At 43.3% G+C, this 20116-nt stretch overlaps 1 protein-coding gene across 3 annotated transcripts in view; it reads left to right on the top strand.

Moving 5' to 3' along the window:
- Tcaf1 (TRPM8 channel-associated factor 1) overlaps nt 1–20116 on the top strand; it is a 49595-nt gene that overhangs the window by 24062 nt on the left and 5417 nt on the right. Inside the window, exons 1-7 of one of the 3 annotated variants that reach the window (XM_063286251.1) lie at nt 1763–1976; nt 7865–8498; nt 14488–15482; nt 15736–15833; nt 16361–16574; nt 16881–17120; nt 18370–18707. In XM_063286251.1, coding sequence (XP_063142321.1) covers nt 7879–8498; nt 14488–15482; nt 15736–15833; nt 16361–16574; nt 16881–17120; nt 18370–18707 — 2505 coding nt within the window. In that variant the 5' untranslated portion in view covers nt 1763–1976; nt 7865–7878. Of the gene's footprint in view, nt 1–1762; nt 1977–7864; nt 8499–14487; nt 15483–15735; nt 15834–16360; nt 16575–16880; nt 17121–18369; nt 18708–20116 lie in introns of those variants that run through there. The other 2 variants (NM_001399348.1, NM_001399349.1) reach the window with 2 other exon arrangements.

Genomic DNA, 20116 nt, shown 5'->3' with positions numbered 1-20116 from the left:
AGAGTTAGGACTAGAAACAAAATTCAAAAACCCATAATACAGGCTTCACAATCTCAGTACCAGCAGTTTTATCAGGAATTTTAATGTAGTTTTTAATTGACTAGGTTTATTTGTTTTTATTTCGAGATAATATAATTGAAATGCTAATGAAGTACATAAAAATATTTAAAGCAGTAATTACACAGTTATACCAGATATGGTGATACATGATTGTAATCCCAGTACTTTGGAGGCAGAGATGTAAGGCTCAATTGTGTATTGTTTAACATAAAGACTTACTGCAGCTGGACACGGAGGCATAGTCTAACATCAACACTAGGAGGGCAGAAGCAAGTCAAAGCTAGCCTAGGCTATATAGTGAGAGTTAATCTTTAAAATTGGTTATTGTTTATATTGTTTACTCCCAGCTGCACTCCCAAGATAAGCTCCTAGCCAGGGGTCTTAACGAAGTCAGAATCTGACACTTAGAAGGTCCTGGGCAAACCAGAGTAAACAGTGGAGCTCCACCCTCATCCGGAAGTGGCTAATTGGCTCTGGGGACCAGTCCTCTCCTACCTCCTCTCTGCAGCCTACCTCCCACCACCCACCAAATCCTGTAGGCTGTCTCGCTCTACTTCCTTGCCACACCTCTGCAGAATGGGATGCCCTTCCATTAGGGTGGCGGTAGTGGCCCGGGTGTGGGAATTGCTGAACCCATGGTGAGTCTTCCAATGGTGGTTTCTAGAACCACAGTATGTTCAGGCTCAGAATCCAGGTTAAGGGTTTCTGGGATCTGCCGCAGCCCGGGAGGAAGACTGAAGTTTATTAAATCCCTGAGAGCCTGGAATGCTAACCCAGCCTGGAGCTCTGGACTTGTTGGGCCCAAGAAGCTACTTCTGTCAAAATAGAGTTCTTGTGCTTTTCTGCCTCTGCAGTTTCTACCTCTCCCGCTCCAGTTCAATGTGTTGACCATTTTTCCCTCTCAAACTTAATTAACAAAAGTCTGATAATTTCTGCCCATAGACCTTTTTCATTATGAAATATTTCAAAGTGACATAAAGAAAAAGTAGTTTTGCAGATGCTAACATTTTGTCACCTTTGTACCCCCCCCCCACATGACCCTTTTCTAAAACCTAACCTCATAGCTCCATCCTTGGAGGCAAATTGGCTTGTACCCTTCCCATATAATTTTTACCTTTAATATGTATTCTCCTCTGCCACTGCATTTTAGTTGCTAGACCTGGCAGCATTAGCAGTCGTGGTCACAGATAGGACCAGGCAATTCAGAAAGAGAGGTCAGCAGGTTGCCAGGGAGGAAAGACTTCCCGGAACAATGCACTTCAGCTGCCTATTGTTCTTTTGAAATGTTATTTTGAACTTACCAAAGTCACACACCTAACAAGGAGATCAGTGAGGTTATATACAATGCCTTCCCAGATTAAACAGTATGGATAATTAGAAAGGTCTCTTTCCTTTCTCATCTCACTCTCCAAAAAGAAATAATATTCAACAATTCCTGCAATTCAGATTTCCTTGAGCAATATACCAAGGTCCATCTATCCTAAACTTTACAGGGATGTAGGTTCTGCATAAGCATTCAATGAGTCACAGGATGTACATGCCTTGTTTTTTCATCCTTTACCTTACTTGTAAATAGAAATAATAACCTAGAGAGAAGTTTTAATAAAAACGACTATCCACACTGGTAGGATGATACCTCCTCTAGGTGTCCCTAATCCACCTCAATGCCTTGTCGCTTGAGCCAGCTACACAAAGAAGCTCCTTCACTTGCCAAGCGCCGCCCCTCGGGCTCCTACTCTGGCCCGGAGGAAGTGGGGAGGAGACTGCCTGGGAACCCCTCCTCTCCTCCCGCTCGGATCTCCTCCCCGTTAAGCTCCAAGCTTTCGGTGGCTGCTCGGGGGCGCCTTGGTGCTCCACAGAGAAGCCCCTGTTCAGCCCTCCTGGTGCGGTCCTAGAAGCGCCAAGACAGCTGCCTGGTGAGTGGCCCGCAGGGACAGCCCGTGGGCAAAGGAACCTCTGCCCGGGACTGGGTCCCGGGTTGGAGGCAGGCGGGGCGGGAAGCCAGTGATACTCGGGGGGGGGGGCGGGGGGGGACGCTGGAGACCTGTGAGAGGGACCTGGACTCTGCGGGCCTGGGTGTGTCCAGATCTGAGCAGAGGCTTCTTAGGGTTTCCTGCCTGCTTTCTGACGGTGTATTTGCTCTTCTTCTCCGCGGCTGAGCATCCCACTCACACCCCCGACCTAGCGATCTTACTGTTGCTAGCCTCGGTTTGACAGTGACGTTTGTGTGCTACCGCTTTGTGTGGGCGAGTTCCAGACAGGCCCCACCAGCGGTGGCCACATCTAATCTAATGAGAGGCTTTAGAGGAGGGGGCTGGGCGTTCTTGTCACACAGGTTGCTGGTGATAGAGCACCATTCCATAGTAAGGCTTATTGAACCTGGCAAACCGCTAGCCCACTCGGCATTGTTCACGGGGGCCTGGAGTGTGGGTGTGTTTAGAGGGCAGTCCTGGTCCATAGGCCTGGAGAATCCGCAGCCGAGATTTTCCACTTGGCTGCCCTCCTCCTGTTAGCCGAACCTCCCTCCTCCTGCGCCCCCACCCCCTGACGTCACCCACATGCTCTACAGGCTAGCCATTAGAGGAAAAGGAAGGAGGAGAGAGGGCCTTCACCAGGCTCCTGCGTAGTTGTGACTGCCCCCGGTGGTGTGGAAAGATCTTTATCACACATTGTGTTTGTTAGAACCCCTCTGGGGCAAGCAGCCCCACAGCTAGGTGGAGGCAGCACCTGAGTTTCTAATGGCAAAGGGCGGGTCTCCTCACTCCTTGGTCAGAATCCTCAAATTCCCTTGTTCTTAGTTACCCGGTGGGAAAAGTGAACATATGGGGGAACGAAGAAAAAAAGTAGAAAAATGAAGAAGCTAGAAGGAGCTAGCCCCTTGGGAGCCAGCCCTGGACTGCAGGAAGGAGTGCGGTGAGACAGGAATATGCCACAGTAAAAGCCAAGTTTTTTGACCCTATTCCTGTAGGGGGTAGGGAGGGTTTAAAGATGGGGGCGTATCAATGTTGGCGATCTTATCGAGCATATAGATGCTTAACTTTTTACCTGTGATATTATCATTTTATTATCTATTCTTCCATATACATTAAACATTCATTCATGTGTGTAATGGAAGGATTTCTTATGTTCAAATTAATAAGGATGTAGTGGAGAGCGTCCCAGGATGGAGTGCAAAAGAAATAACTGAGTCAATTTTCATTCTGGTTTAGTAGAATGTGGTGGACGTTGTGGGGGGAAAATCTTATGTATACAGAAAAAGAAAAGTTTCTTAGAGGAAAAGGACATGGAAAGGAGAAGACAGGAGAATTGTGTTTCTAATGTTAAGGCAAGGTCAGGCTGGCTGTTACTGAGAAGTATCCCCTGGAGTGTCCATACCCTCGCACCATCTTTCAATCATACATCCATGGACTACATCTAGGGAGTGAAATGCATTCTCTGATCTCATGTTTGTAAGTCTGTGTTTCAAGGTCTGGAATGCAAGCTGTGAGGGATCCCTTCTCCCGAGATGACCCCACCTGCCCTTCCGTGAATCCTTCCCAGGAAAAACCATGCTTAAGTCTCCAGGACTGCTTTGTGGTAGGATGAGGACGTCTGCTTTCTCCCCATTTTACAGGCTGTGCCTGGGATACCTTTTCCACTGAAAGAGAATGCGGCAAGTTCAAAGGGGACTACAGTTAGCACCAACGAAAGAGGATAGCATGGGGGAAGAATTTAAAGATGAAAATTCATATGAAGACAAATTATTTACCTCTTCCTTTCCTAATGTGATGAGGCTGCTATCTTTAACTGTGGCTTCTACAGAGCTATGATGAATAAAACAAACAACAAAATTCCCTGGAACTTAGCAAGTACTAACATATTTGACATATACCCAAGATCTGTACTCTTGATAGAGAGATGGCTTAGTGGTTAAGAGTATTTTGGTTTGATTCTTAGCACACACATAGTGACCCACAACTACCTGGGACTCCAGTTCTGGAGCATCTGACTCCTTCCAACCTGTTAGTTCCTGTAGGCACATGGTCAACATACATACCACTCAGACACATATGGTCCTAGTTACGGTTACTATTGCTCTGAGGAAGCATCATGACTGAAAGCAAGTTGAGGAGTAAAGGGTTTATTTGACACATACTTTTACCCTATAGACTATCACTGAAGGAAGCCATGACAGGGACTCAAGCAGGACTGGAACCTAAAGAAAGCAGAAGCTGACACGTTGGCTATGGAAAGGTGCTGTTTACAGGCTTGCTCCCAATGGCTTGGTCAACCAGTTTTCTTATAGAACCGAAGACCGCCATGCCAGGGATGGCACCACCCACAACAGCTGGGCCTTCCCCTGTCAATGATTAAGAAAATGCCTGACAGCTGCATCTTATTAAGGCATTGTCTCAGTTGAGGTTCCTTCCATTCAGATGAGACTAGCTTGTGTCAAGGTGACATATAACTGGAGAGCACACATATACATGCATGTCAAATAAGTATGTTTAAAAGGATTCTACTTCGATTCTGCATTTCCTGTATTGGGATTCTAGAGTCACCACTTATCCATCTATGTGATATTAAGCAAGTGACAAATTCTCTGACCACTGGAAACATCTGGGGATTTCTTCCCTAGAAAATATACAACGGGGACAGCGATGATATATACCCCATAAGTTTGTCAGAATTTGATAAATGATGTGTTACAATATGAGAAACTTGATAAAGGGTGTGTTGAATATGATCTTCATTACTACAGTTGCCTTAGTCACAGAAAGTATGTTCAAAGCTTACTTACACAGAGGCTTGAAATTCTCACTAAAAGTATCCAGATCACTCTAAGTAGATACCAAGTAGATTTATCTCATGCACACACGGACTAGCTAAGAGAACAACCAATGGGGTTAAGTATGAATATGAATAAACTCCTTGGACCAAATGATTAGCCACAAAGTGAAAAACATTAGCCAATACACAAGAGTCCGATGGGCAACTCTTAAGGGAATGTGTATTTCTGTGAGGAGATATGCAACAGGATGCCATTTGGTGTACCATGGCGTATCTAGGGAGATTTTGGAAAATAAGTGTGTGATTGAATTTCAGATCCTGAACCTTCAGACATAACTATGATCCTAGGAAACTCCCTTGTCTTAGATCTATGTCCCCTCTTGGGTTTCACTTACCAGTGTCCAGTTGAAGTTTTGTAGGGCATTCAGCATCCAGGGCATGTATCTTTAATTCTGCCTCTCTTCTTACAAGGAAGTACAAGCGGGTCAATTAATTATCTTCATCTTCCCCACATCATCTCTGCTCTGTCTCCTCGTTCTCTTAGTTCATCCTTTGATCTTAATTATACTTCCCATTGTCTGACTCATGGGACTGATTATTTTTTCATAGAAAATGTCTCGAATTTTCTCCTGTGTTCATCTTAACCTAGAACAGTAGTTTCCATAGACAGAAAAGTAGCGGTGGGGATGTGAGAGGAAGACAGAAGACGAGCTGGAAATGGATGCAGAGCCTGGCTTGGGTAGTAGTTTCTGGGAAGGAGGATGGGAGGAGAAGGGAATCAGCTGAAAACTTGCAGGGTTTTCTCCAGGGGATACAGGTGAAGCTGCATGAATTTCTTTTCAAGGACAAGATATTACTGGAGCACATTCAGAATAATAAAGCTAGAAACTGACTGGAGAGACTTGGACCAGATTCCTTCAGTCTTGAATTACTAAAGAACCAAACTGGGTTAATCACAGTGTGCTGGCAGATTGTCAGTGAGGACACTGGCAGGGCTTGTGACCAGGTGGAAATGAGAAGAAGGGGAAGAGTGGACATTACCATGGCTGTGCACAATGTGCTATACTGGTTATTTGTGGACACTGGGAAGGGCGAGGAAGAGACAAGTTTCTCACTCACCAGATATTGGGTGGTTGTATTCTTCAGATATTCTCTGAAGTATGTAAAAAGTTAGCTCTGGTATTTAACAGCTGAAAGCATCTAGCCCATGTAATTTTACTTAGAAAAGCTTCTTCCTCCCTTAAGGGAAGTTTTTTTTTCCTGAGGCAGCATCTCATGTAGCCAAGACTGGCCCCGAATTCTTGACAGACCGTACCACTGTATCAAGTCCCAAAGGCAGCCACATTACATGACAAGACATAGAGCAGCTTAACATAATAGGCCTATATTTCCTCACAGTGCCTCCACCTGAGGCAATGTGCTGAGGTTTCAGAAGTGTGCCACCATGCACAGCTGCGATTATAAGGCTTCTGTAAGTTAGTGACATGCTACAGGTAGTTGCTGCTCTCTTTCAATGGGGATTCGAGTTTATTAGCTACATGGGAGAATGTTCTTTCCATCCATGGCTGTGGTAGTCATAGCCCACAAGCTAAGAACTTTCAGGGGTCCACAGAGATATGTAAAAACAAATGCCATAGCCATTAAAATTGGTCTTAGCATTAGCATTAATATTAGCTGCAAAAGAGGAAAACTGTGGAGCCACAGTCAATAAATACCCAGCCTGACGGTTTCAATAACCAGCAACAGGTTAGACTACTTTGTCTACTTTGTGAGTATTCCATATTATTCACAAATATAAAGTAAATGACTTACTCTTAACCAAACAAGTATATGTGCAAATGTATGGCATGCACACATGACGAAACATTGCTGGAAGATTGTTGAGCAGCATGGGAGGGACGCTCCCAGTGAAGAAGCAAAGAACACTTAAGAGCTGACATACACAGGTACAGGATCCTCAGGTGTCTCTCGGGTGCATGGAAGAATCTGCCATAAGTTCATAGTTTGCTACTTTCTGCTTCCTGTTGTCTGGGATATGGTATGCAGCCACGGAGAGTCTTCATGCTCCTCTTATTCAGCTTGTGACAGATGCCAGCTAGGGATCCCTGAATATTCAGCCTGAGATCTAATGCTCCAAACTGGGGTTAATATGACTAGAGAGGAAGCCAAAAGGGATGCGTGCGTAGTGTGGGACGAGAGCAGTCTATACCACTGTAGCAGTTCTCAAGGCATCCATACCAAATGATCACAAATACGGTGGCTCAAAATGATGCTATCTTTACCCCTCCAAGTTCTAGAGCAATGTGGGTCACATCCCCTTTGGAGGTATAATGACCTTTTCTCAGGGGTCACATATCATGTATCCTCTATGACAGATATTTATATTATGATTCATAGCAATAGCAAAATTGCAGTTATGAAGTAGCAATGACATATTTTTATGGTTGGGGGTCAACACAACATGAACCGAATTGAAAGGCTGCAGCATCAGGAAGGTTGAGAACGACTGTTCTAGAGGGTTAGAATTTTAGGGTCCAGATTTGAGCAGTGCTTATTTCTTCTAGAATTTCGGACGTAGAGTTTTTCCGTGTCTCTATTATAACCTCTGGGGTTTGCCAGCAATCCCCAATGTTCCTTAGTCTACAGACACTTCACCGCATTCTCTGTCTTCATCTTCTGATGGCTTTCTAACCTGTTTCAGTCTCTCGGTTTCCAAATCCAGCACAACATCCTGTTAACCTAGTAATATCTCCCTCCAGAAACCTTATTTCCAAATTATCGGGTTCATAGATAGCAGGTTAGGAATTCCAACTTTGCCTATGGGAGACATGGTACTATCGCCATTTCTCCTTTCTGTGTTGCTTTCTTCTGTGGTGGTAATGATGGCAATGGACTAAATGGGGTGCATTTTATGTCTTATCATACAGTCATGTCATTACCATATCTGGTTGAATAAATACCTTGCTTGTTTTTTTTTGTTTTGTTTTGTTTAACCATTCTTTGCTAAATGAGTCTTTTTTTTTTTACTCTGCAGGAACCAACAGAACCATGGCAACTCCATCTGCTACCTTTGAGGCGCTTATGAATGGAGTAACAAGTTGGGATATCCCTGATGATTCCGTTCCATGTGAACTGCTTCTTATTGGAGAGGCTTCTTTTCCTATAATGGTGAATGATGTAGGCCAGGTCCTCATTGCTGCCTCTTCCTATGGCAGAGGTCGCATGGTGGTAGCATCTCATGAGGACTTCTTGGTGGAAAGCCAGCTCTTTGTCTTTCTTGTCAATGCTGTTGGATGGCTTCGTTCCTCTTCTGAGTCAACCATTGGTGTGCACTCATCTTTAGCACCATTGGTGAAAATCCTCGAGAGCTGTGGAATAGAGTCAAAGATTGAACCAGAAGTGAATGACTCTCTGGGGGTTTACTGCATCGATGCCTACAATGAAACCATGACGGATAAGCTACTCCAGTTTGTGAAACGTGGCGGGGGCTTGCTCATAGGAGGCCAAGCCTGGGATTGGGATAACCTGGGTGAAGATGATAGAGTACTGTTCTCCTTTCCTGGGAATCTGGTGACCAGTGTGGCTGGTGTGTACTTCACTGACAACAAAGCGGACACGAATTGCTATAAAGTCTCCAAGAAGATGCCTAAGATACCCATCTTAGTTCGGTGAGTGTCTTACCATAGTGGGAAGCTGGTCTTCTACTAAAAACCTGACATGATTCCATGCTATCAGAAAAGAATTTGAAACTCAGTCACATATTTGCCACAGTCAGTTAGGTGCTTTTTAATACTCTGAGGCTCAGAAGCAACACTGCCTCCCTGGACCAATCCATTTAGCTCTTTGAGGAGGAGAAGAATTTTGACTATGATCTTCTTCAGAACTTAGCTGAAAAGTACTGTTGACCCCAAGAATTGGCCTGCTTTATGTAGGAAGGTTCATAGGGAGTTTCTTTGCTGTGAAGAAGAAGAAACTATTAGGAAAAAAAATATATATACATATATATATATATATATATATATATATATATATATCCCCTCTGGACCAAAGTCAGAAGAGCTGTGAGAAGCATTTTGAAATCTTTCCATGCAGTTAACATGGAATCAGGAAGTTGTGCATTTGGAAGTTGAGATGGAAAAGAGACAGGACAATACTACATACTAATGCTGGTCATTAGAAGACTAAAGTTTATCCCTGGAGTCGAATGATATTTCTTAGCTTTCTTGGAAGAAATAATACTGTTATTTCTGATTGATGGAAACAAAGGAGTCAGATTGGGTGAGGAAAATACAGTAAGGCCTTTAGAGGGATGATGAATAAGCTAAATTAATAAATATTCATGACAAATTAACCTGTCAATCTGTGACCCTATATTTTTGGTAAGAAGGAATCTTGTTTGATTTTAACTCAGAATTGGGGCTTCTACAAGGAGTTCAATCTTTTTTTTGTCTATTTATACATTAGTTATTCCAGAGTTTATTGATTATGTCCTGTGACATATATTATTTCGTAAGATAAATTTCAGATTTACACATTAAGATGAGTTACAAAAATCTGAACATCAGTGCACAGAAGTATCTCTAATGGCAGTAAAGACATTAAAAAACCGAGTAACTGTGTAGCAAGATGTTGTGCATTGTAGTGCAGAAGAATCTGGAAACTGGGATCTGAGGCCAGTAACTGTATGATGTGTCCTTAGAATGTCCTTCCAACTCTTTCCATCTAGAAGAGGAGTGTTGGAGTAGGACCTCTGGGTTCCTTTTTAGGGCACCATTCCCTTTCAGACTATGGATCTCTTGGTTAGAAAGACCCTTGGGTGTTCCCAAAGTCATCAGGCATTTGCAGAAATGGATGTCAGAGAAATGCTCATGTTCTGAATACCCAAGTGCTCTAAATGAATACTTTTGCTTAAATACCACGCTGAAACTTGAATTAGCCAGCTTTCAAATTTATGGGTGTCTTATCTAGCCTGATTATTCATGAAATGATATTGGCAACAGAAAAATCTTTTGACTTTCAGATTACCAAAAAGATTTCAGAATTTTAAAAGTTGAAGATAAACATTAGCCAATCTCCACAAGTGGCTTGGAAAATATCAGGCAGGTGTAGATAAGTATTTGCAATAGGGATCTACAAATCCTTAGAGGTTGTTGCTAGTTATGTATTGAAGAAGTGTAGAATAGAGTAAATCAGGAAAACCAATAATTACTTAATGGGAAAAAATCAATAAAGTAATAAGCCATTGGATAAACTGATCATAACAACAGGAGACAATTAAGAATTTCAAAAATGGAAGGAGGGTCATTAATGTGGGTTTATAGACATTTAAGGGTAATAGATAACTATTTATACAATTTATGCCAATGAATTCGTTAACTTAAATGAATTGGACAGACTTCTCAATAGCCACAAATATGAAACTAAACATAAGAAAAAAAGACAATATATACTAAAATAAATTGAATTGTAATTAAAGCACCCCAATATTATACAAAAGGTGATTTACTGGTTTGAATTCTAGTAGTCATTAACAGAAAAGCAAGTAAAATTGATAAAGAGTTTTTCAGGCATGATAGCTCATGCTTTTAATTCATCACTCAGGAAGCCGATGTAGGCAAATGTCTACATAGTGAGTTCAGACCAGCCCGACCTATATGATGAGTTATAGGCCAATCAAAACTGTATTAGTCTTTGCAATAATAATAATTAATAATAATAATAACAACAAAAAGTTAGTCATTTTTGTTCATTGGCAGAGCTCAATATAAAGTCCAGTCTAGCCTTACACTAGTGTCCGCTCTACCTCAGCATTCTAAGTGGTCTGATAGGCATTTGCCACCTGTTTAGCTAAGAACTTTAGTAACTAGTACTTAACCTGTCTTAAGGCCTTAGCTCTATCAAGTGTAACTGGGTTGTTTAACACTTTTTCAGTAGTTATGTCAAAGATAGAAAGAAACTGTATTATACAACTCCCCTACTGTTTTGAATTTTAATATATATGTATGTATATATATGTATATAAATATATATATATTTAAAAATCAGCAAGAGCACAACAGCTCCCCAGTCCCTGATAGACTTACTGATGAATTTTATCAAGCTTTGAAGAAGCAAATAATAAGAATCCCACACAGAGACTCTTCCAGAACGTAGGAGGAAAGCACCCCCAACTCTATTGTTTCACGAGCATTTCTGTTGTACAAAAATTAGAGAAAGGGCTGGTGAGATGGTTTCAGTAGGGAAAATGCTTGTGATGTAAGCATGATTAAGAGCTGAGTTGGATTCCCTTAAATCCATGGTGCGGGGAGGGGGAGTCATCTGTAATCTGTACATTGAGGAAGAAAAACAGGAGGATGTCCTGAGCTTACTGGCCAGGTGGTCCGGCTCAGTTGATAAGCCTGGATCCACGAAGAGACCCTGTCTCAGAAAGTAAGAAAGAAAGTGATTGATTGAGGAAGGTACCTAACATGATACCAATCTTTTGCATTTGCATATGCATGTGCACTCACTCACTCATACGCACACAAACAAAACAATAAAGTGAAAAAAAAAAGACTAAGGAAAGGAAACCCATAGAGCAATATTCATTAATATAGATGCAAAGTTCTTGATTAAATATTAATATGTGAAATAGCTTAATATATTAATATATATAGAGAGAGATCATAGCAAAATTCAGTTCTTCTGGGTATAAGTTACTGGTTTAGCAATCAGAAGCCTAGTTAATTTAGCATGATAATGTTAAGAATAAGAAGGTCATGCAATTCAATGAATACACACAAAATGCTTAACAAGATTTCATACTCAATCATGATAACACATCAACAGACTCCATATAAGAGGCATGCAGCTCAAAACCTCACTTTGTCCAGTTGATTTTATTTTGTTTCATTGGGCTTTTTTGAGAAAGGGTCTCATAAAACACAGGCTGGTCTTGAAGTGCTATGAAGCTAAATCTGGCCTTGGACTCCATAAATCCTGCTGCCTCCACCTCCCAAGTTGTAGGATTACAGGTCTGTGCCTTTGTATATATCCAGCTAGAGAAATATTATTAAGGATAAAAGGGTAACTGTGTCTACCTTAGAAATGAGAACAAAGCAAGGACTGTGGTCATCCTTTCTCTTCAGCATTATATTGAAAGCACTCCACAAGTTCTTTAAGACAAGAAAAATTGGAAAATGGACGATTCTATACATAGCTAAATGTACTAAAGTTTAATTTATAAATTAAGTATATTATTAGTATACAATAGATAGTAATAAAAATCTAACAATTATACAATATATTCTAATCAAAGAATTATGAAACTATCTTTTTACATTTATCATTATTATTATTATTGTCATTATTGTATACTTGAGAGAGGTATGGAGGATGGACGAGCATGTGCAAGCACATGTGTGGAGGCCAGAAGAAAATAGAATCAGTGCTGTCCTTTGTCTTTCACATGGATTTTAGGGATTTTAGTTCAAACTCATGTCTCTAGGGTTGTACAGAAAATACCTTCATCCACTGAGCCATCTCACCTGCTCTCAGAGACCCTCTCTCTGCACTATATGCACCCATCTGGCGAATGGATACTCCAATGCCTGTGTACTGAAAAGAGGTGAAATGAACTGTGTGATCGAAACATTGTGAAACTGGCATAAGGGTAGACAGATCAGTCACTGAAACAGACCACATAGTCCAGAGAGATTTGCTCAGTGACGAAAAAGCAGTGTTTTCAACATATGGATCAGGAACAATGAGATACCCTTATGGGAAAGATGAACTTTGATCCTTAACCCGTTTCACACAAAATACTCAAAAGTAGATCCAGACCCAAGAACAAAAGAAAATTGAAAAACTTTTGTTACAGCGCGCACACACACACACACACACACACACACACACACACACACACACACAAAAGAAACCACTTGCAACCCCACATTAGGCAAAGATTGCTGTGGAAGACAATGTACAGGACCACAAAAGGGAAAGATTGATAGGATTCAGCCATCTCCTTCCTAAGTGTAACCCAAGGGAAATTAAATAATGTTCTCGCCAAAACTTCACATAACAAGCGAACCTCTCACCAGCATGTACGCTGAGATTTTCTTCTTTATCTTGGCTATTGTAAAAATGCTTCAAAGAACATGGGAGTCTGGAAGGCACTGATCTTATTTGCTTTGGGTATACACCCAATAGAGAATTGCCTGAGTCAATTCAAGGACTTTCCAAACCACTTTCTATATTGGTCCTACTAGTTTACATTCCTTCCAACAGTGTGCAAGAATTCCCTGTTCTTCAAGTCATCATCAGACTTGATATTTTTTGATATTTGATAATACTCATTCTAGTAGATGGGGATCCATACCTTATTGTGAATTTTAATTGTTTCCATTGTGAGTAATGGTGGCAAGCACCTTTTTATATGCCTGTTGAGCATCTGTATGCTGTGATATGTGGTGATTTTTGTCCACTGTAAGGTGCACCAGAATTCTGGACTGATCTTTACTGGTGCCTGTGACTTATTGTCACAAACAAATGATCACCCTGGCCCTGTTGTTCCTTCACCTTCTCTTACATGCATCCCGCACTCTTCTGTTCCTGGAGGTTTCTGATTCATCTGATCCCTTTATGTGGTGTCCAATATAAATAACCCCTCTCCCGCTTTGCTGATTCGTGCCCTGTTGTACTGCAAGTTCATCTCTATTTTCTATCCCATCTCAGAAGACCATGAAAGAGAAGTAAAATCAGAGCCAGAAAAAATGATTTTCTTGGGTGTTACCCCAAGATAGTAGAAGGCCAATCTGCTGCAAGACTCCAGTTTCTCACCATTTAGTCAGAGCTCTGAACAGCACTGGGATTGAAAATCCATTCTCCACCCCTATTCTGGCTCCTGACACATGACTGCCATAGCTTGATCCCTAACAGAAGTGACAGACTCGATTCTGGAATTGCAAGTGTATGGAAATCATCCTAAGCATCCAGGACTCGTTCTCCCTTTGGCATTTATAAGTAGCTTAAGGTCCTCAGCAGGAAAGGGCATGTATTATGAGTAGGAAAAACACCAGTGCTGAGCAAAACCCCACAGCATTCCAGCACTCATGTTGGGCAAGCAACACACAGGTGAAGTTTTAGATGTAGGTAGTGGTCTAAGGAACCACAGGTCTCATGAGAGTCAAGGCTAATGACTAACCCCAACCCCATCTTCTAAGAAACTGACTCTTCGCTGACTGCATGAACTCTGTTTTCCACAGACTTTTCCTTTATAACATTAGTGGTGTGAAATGTATCAGTAAGACTCATTATAAGAATAAAAACATAATTCCTCACCTAATTCTTTGTATTCTGGAAAACATGGGTGGAATAAACATTCAGTCTAGAATGTGCTATCTTAAGTTTAGTATCAGATAAACACAGCAAGATTTTTTTCCATAGAGTTTCCTTTGAAGAAATGGTGATTTGAAAATGAACATAACAGAATTAATAGAGATCTTGTGTCTCCTTCCCCAAAAAATTTCCATCCACTCTGTTGTCCCAGATCTTCTACAATAACTGAAAACAAGATTAATTAAAGCAATAGTGAGTGCCCTTGTGCAGCAGGCAATCTTAAAGGAACTACAAGTAGAGTGGTCCTCCTAACCAGGAACGTGAATGTGTCTTTTGCAGTTGTGAAGATGACCTCTCAGAAGACAGAGATGAGCTTCTACATGGCATCTCAGACCTGGATATCACCAACTCGGACTGCTTCCCATCCCAGCTACTAGTGCATGGGTCTTTGGCTTTTCCTTTGGGGCTAGATACCCACCATGGCTGTGTGATAGCTGCTGCCCGCTATGGCCGGGGACGGGTGGTTGTAACTGGTCATAAGGTATTATTCACTGTGGGTAAACTCGGCCCCTTTCTGCTCAATGCTGTCCGCTGGCTAGATGGCGGCCGCAGAGGCAAGATTGTGGTACAGACCGAGCTGAGAACACTAAGTGGTCTGCTTGCAGTAGGGGGTATAGACACCAGCATTGAGCCCCAACTGACCAGTGACGCAAGTGTCTATTGCTTCGAACCCACAAGTGATGTGGGAGTTAAGGAACTACAGGAGTTTGTAGCTGAGGGTGGTGGGCTGTTTGTTGGAACCCAAGCCTGGTGGTGGGCTTTTAAGAACCCAGGAGTGTCCCCACTGGCTCGATTCCCAGGAAACCTGCTCCTCAATGCCTTTGGTATCAGCATCACAAGCCAAAGCCTCAATCCAGGACCTTTCCATATCCCAAAAGCAGGAACAAGGACCTATCACTTCCGCTCTACCCTGGCAGAGTTCCAGGTGATAATGGGCAGGAAAAGAGGAAATGTGGAGAAGGGCTGGCTAGCCAAGCTGGGCCCAGATGGGGCAGCTTTCCTGCAGATTCCTGCAGAGGAGATCCCTGCTTACATGTCCGTGCACAGACTCCTGCGGAAGCTGCTGAGTCGCTACCGGCTTCCAGTGGCAACCAGAGAGAACCCGGTCATCAATGACTGTTGTAGGGGGGCCATGCTTTCCCTGGCCACAGGTCTGGCCCACTCTGGAAGTGACCTCTCACTGCTAATCCCAGAAATTGAAGATGTGTACAGCAGCTGCTACCTACGCCCCTCAGAGTCTCCCATCACCGTGGATGTCAACTGCACCAATCCAGGTATGGCAGAAGGATGGGAGCTTGGTTTTACGGGCATCTGCAAAACAGGGACATGAGATTGCTGCAGTCTTGGCAGGTTTGGTCATCACTATCCTTCATTGCCTTCCTCTTCAAGATGATAGGGGTCAGGTACTGGGCAGTGTTTGAAAGGGTCACAGCAACATGGTGGGGAAAGGAGCAGCTGAAGTCACGAGGGGTCCGTACAGCACTGTACAGAGCAGGGATGAAGCCTGCCCTTCCTGTGCTTTGGCAGGCACCCGATACTGCTGGATGAGCACTGGACTCTACATACCTGGAAGGCAAGTCATAGATGTTTCCTTGCCTGAAGATGCTGCCTCTGCTGATCTGAAGGTAAGGCCACTCCCCATCTCACCAAATGATGCAAAATTCAAATGGTCTTGCTATCCCAACTGGCATTGTTGGTGGTCTGTGAAAAACCCTACTGGCTGTTTGGGGCAGTTTTTGTAAACACCTTTCCCTTCTTAATGCTGAGAAAAATGTGTTTTGATATATAACAAAATATATCAAAATGATACATCTTAGAGCCCAGGAGTCTAAACCATCTTCCCTCAGAATAGCAATCTCTACTCTTAAAATTTGTTCTTTCAACTTACATCATACAGTAGGGAGTAGGAAATGCCTTGAATGGAAGGTTAACTGTTATTTTGTAGATATTCAGTCAGTGAATAGTAGTTTACTTTCCATCCCATAACTTAGTACATGTGAACTCAAGAAATGCTATGATTTTCATACTGTTATACATGACAGTGTCAGCGGTACATGGGGTCATAACCTAATGACCCTTCTGAGTCTGCCTCCTATGTTTTCTTGTGCCACCCACGTACTCCATGTGACTGAGGGTGATTTCTCTGCTCCAGATACAAATTGGCTGTCACACTGATGACCTGACCAGGGCCAGCAAGCTCTTCCGAGGCCCCCTTGTGATTAACCGGTGTTGCTTGGATAAACCCATGAAATCAATCAACTGCCTCTGGGGTGGTCTCCTCTATATCATTGTGCCTCAGAATAGCAAACTGGGTACTGTGCCCCTCACAGTGAAGGGAGCCGTTCGTGCCCCATTCTACAAGCTAGGTAAGTAGACACTATAAGGTTCACACTGAGCGGTGGGAGAAGCTGAAAAGGAAGAGGTTTCTGGGAAAAAGGAAGAGATGGGTAGACAAGTGGAGGGAGATGACTGTTTTCTTTACGTTCTGCTTTGGTGCAAGGAAGAATAAATAAGTCACACATATAGGGTCTTCCAAAATGGGTGGAGAAAAGGGATGTAGCTGTTTCTTAGCTTGCGGTTCTCATCTGTAGTCAAAGTTGTATGTATGTTTTAACTGAAAGGATTTGGGGAAAGGTATTTCAAGGCACTACTTCTATTGACTTTCTTTATAGGGGAGACATCCAAGGAAGAGTGGAAGAGGCGTCTCCTGGAATATCCAGGTCCGTGGGGAGAACTGGCCACTGACAACCTCATCTTGACTGTGCCTACTGCAAATCTTCGAACTCTGGAGAACCCTGAGCCACTGCTCCGCCTCTGGGATGAGGTGATGCAGGCTGTGGCTAAGTTGGGAGGCGAGCCCTTCCCTTTGCGGCTGCCACAGAGGATAGTGGCTGATGTTCAGATCTCAGTAGGTGGGTGCCCCAGAAGCTCTGTGTGTGTGTGTGTTCACCCACTAGAAGGCAAGGAGAGTAAAAATGTTTTGCTAACAAGACATGTAGCTATATTCCTTGCTGTTTAAATGGAAAAGGGAAGACTTACACATGAAATCAATAGTACCTTATGTCAGCATGTCAAGAAGTTTCATCAAAGACATCGAGAGATGCGACCTGAGGTGCCTCTAGGGAATTTTAAAGCAGTGGGAAAATATAAGAGAGGGCCTTGACCTAGTTGAGAGTCCTGGAAAACTCTGAACAAAGAACTATTTGCAAAGGAACCAAGAAGCTTAAACAAAGGCTGCGGGTACAGCATGGAAACACCATCAAAATTTCTCTAATCCTTGATTTTACAATGCATGAGTGATCTTGTAATGTATCAATGTATTTAATTCCATATCTAAGAACAGGGTGGAGGCACCCTTACACAGCCTCACATCGCACCTATACCATCACTACCCTGCTCCCCAAAGCAGGACACTCACATAACAGTATGAATGGTCCTCAGCAATCTGTCCTCCCCAGGGCTCAAGTCAGGGCAAGGTGAAAACGTCAGTACAGAATGAGCAGAGGGAAAAGCCTGCGAGTGTCTGGGTTTACATGGTATCTTGGAGCAGTATGGGTGTTAGAAGGGGCCTGGGCTACTGGGAAAAGAAACGGTTCAGAGACAAATTTAGTGATGAGGTGGGGGGGGCGGGATTCTTTTGTTTGTTTTTAAAGTATTTTTTATCCTCTCTCACACATTACATCCTCACCAGTTTCTCCCGCCCCTGTCTCTAGCCCGTACCTCCCATCTCTCTTCCCTACTTCCTCTATCCCCCAGTTCCACCCCACTCCATGTCCCCTCAAGCAAGAGCAGGCCTCCCAGGGATATCAACCAAACAAAACATAATAAGCTACATTCCAGGCACATGCCATCACATCAAGACTGCACAAGGCAACCCAGGAGGGGCAAAAGGGTCCCACAAGTAGACAAAGCAGTCAGGAACAGCCCCCCTTCCCACTGTTAGGATTTCCACAAAAACACCGAGTTACTCAGCTATGACGTATAGGTAGGGGATCTGGGTTAGACTCCTGTAGGCTCTATAATCTGTGCAAATTCCTTGAGTCCCAGTCCGTTGGTTTAATGAGCCTTGTTCTCATGATATATACCTGACCCCTCTGATTCCTCTGATCCTTCCTCAGAATGGGAGGATTCTGACCTTCTCCCTCTCTTCTGTGTCCCCAGGCTGGATGCATGCAGGGTACCCCATCATGTGCCATCTGGAGTCAGTGCAGGAGCTCATTAGTGAGAAGCTCATCCGGACCAAGGGACTGTGGGGTCCTGTGCATGAGCTGGGCCGCAACCAGCAGAGGCAGGAGTGGGAGTTCCCCCCACATACTACGGAAGCCACATGCAACCTGTGGTGTGTTTATGTGCATGAAACAGTTCTGGGCATACCTCGAAGCCGTGCCAACATTGCGCTATGGCCCCCTGTTCGGGAGAAGAGAGTCCGAATGTATTTAAGCAAGGGACCCAATGTGAAAAACTGGAATGCCTGGACTGCGTTGGAAACGTACCTACAGGTACTGGGGAAGACTGGAGGGTGATACGACAAGTGGCACTACCAAGGCCCCATAATTAAATGGTAAGGTAGCGACCCTAGAGACCACTGCTGCATCGGCCTCCCACACTCAGCTACTTGAGAATAAGAGAATCTGGGGATAACAGCATGTAATGATGCCTCTTGGTACAGTATTTTGTATGACACTGCAAAGTGCACAGCCCTGAACTGACTTAATAATGTCATCTGTAAGGGGTTGGGGATTTAGCTCAGCGGTAGAGCGCTTGCCTAGCAAGTGCAAGGCCCTGGGTTCGGTCCCCAGCTCCGAAAAAAAAAATAATGTCATCTGTACCCCTGTTGAGAGGCACAAAAGCATAGCACTTAAAAAACATCTTAAACCTGGCTGAGGCACATAGATTACTACAAATACACTTTTTTCTCTGTGACTTTAAAGCCAGGCAAACCAATGACTGAAACCAACCTTTCCTACCTAGCAGCTATCAGGCAACTCTCATCACATATTCTATAACGGGCTATTTTTCCTTAGATTCAATTTTTCCTTAGATGTATATATTGTCTCCTTACTAGAGCTTGACTTTGCCACAGATTCCACCATATGTAAGCAACCCAGGATTCCTCTCTGCCTTGAGTTTGGAGGTTTACCTTGACTTTGAACTGTCATTCAGTGCCCTGGTTTTCAGTCCCAGTGCCTGAGATCAGTCCCTAGATCACTGTGGGGAGTGACATCATGTTAAATTCAAGCCAGGCATGATTTATTCTGATTCTTGCGCCTGTTCAAATCCTTCTCTGTCCATGCTCACTGCTACTTTCTCCTTGCATGAATGACTTTGCTCATCCATGAAATGAAGACATGTTGGCTCTGGTAACTACCATGTGGCCCCTTGACTGCAAAGCCCTGTGATCCTGGCTAGCCTGGGCTCTTTCCAATAGTCTCATGAAAGTTACTGTCAAAGAAGCCATGCGACTCTTTCCAGTGGCATCTTCTAACGCTCATTTTTTGTTCTAATTAACTGGACTGTCTAGAGACACCCACTTGAGTCACTTCCTTTTCCAAAGGCCGTTTTTAGTGGCCTTGTGAATTAATGTGAGGATGACTGAGAATCGTGTGGCTTTCCAAGCTATTGGAATTTAACCTTGCTACTGGGAAAGATAATAAGGCTTGTTCCACCCCGACAATTTTTAAATCCCTGTGTGTAAATCACATTACTCCATTCATGATCTCATGAGCGGATAGACGGTGACAGTGGCAGGAAACACTAAGCCCTGGAGCTGTTTCCCTACCCATCACTCACTGAGGGTCTGCAAGCACCGTGCTAGCCTCAACATTTTTCTTAAGATTAGAAAATCAGAGTAGGGCATGAGGCCAGCACACCAAATTCTTAGTGATGGATGCAAAGGTAAAGTTTAGCA

This window comes from Rattus norvegicus, chromosome 4 (genome assembly GCF_036323735.1).
Source record: "Rattus norvegicus strain BN/NHsdMcwi chromosome 4, GRCr8, whole genome shotgun sequence".
In the NCBI taxonomy this organism is placed as follows: Eukaryota; Metazoa; Chordata; class Mammalia; order Rodentia; family Muridae; genus Rattus; species Rattus norvegicus.
This window is presented reverse-complemented; position numbering and strand designations above follow the sequence as displayed.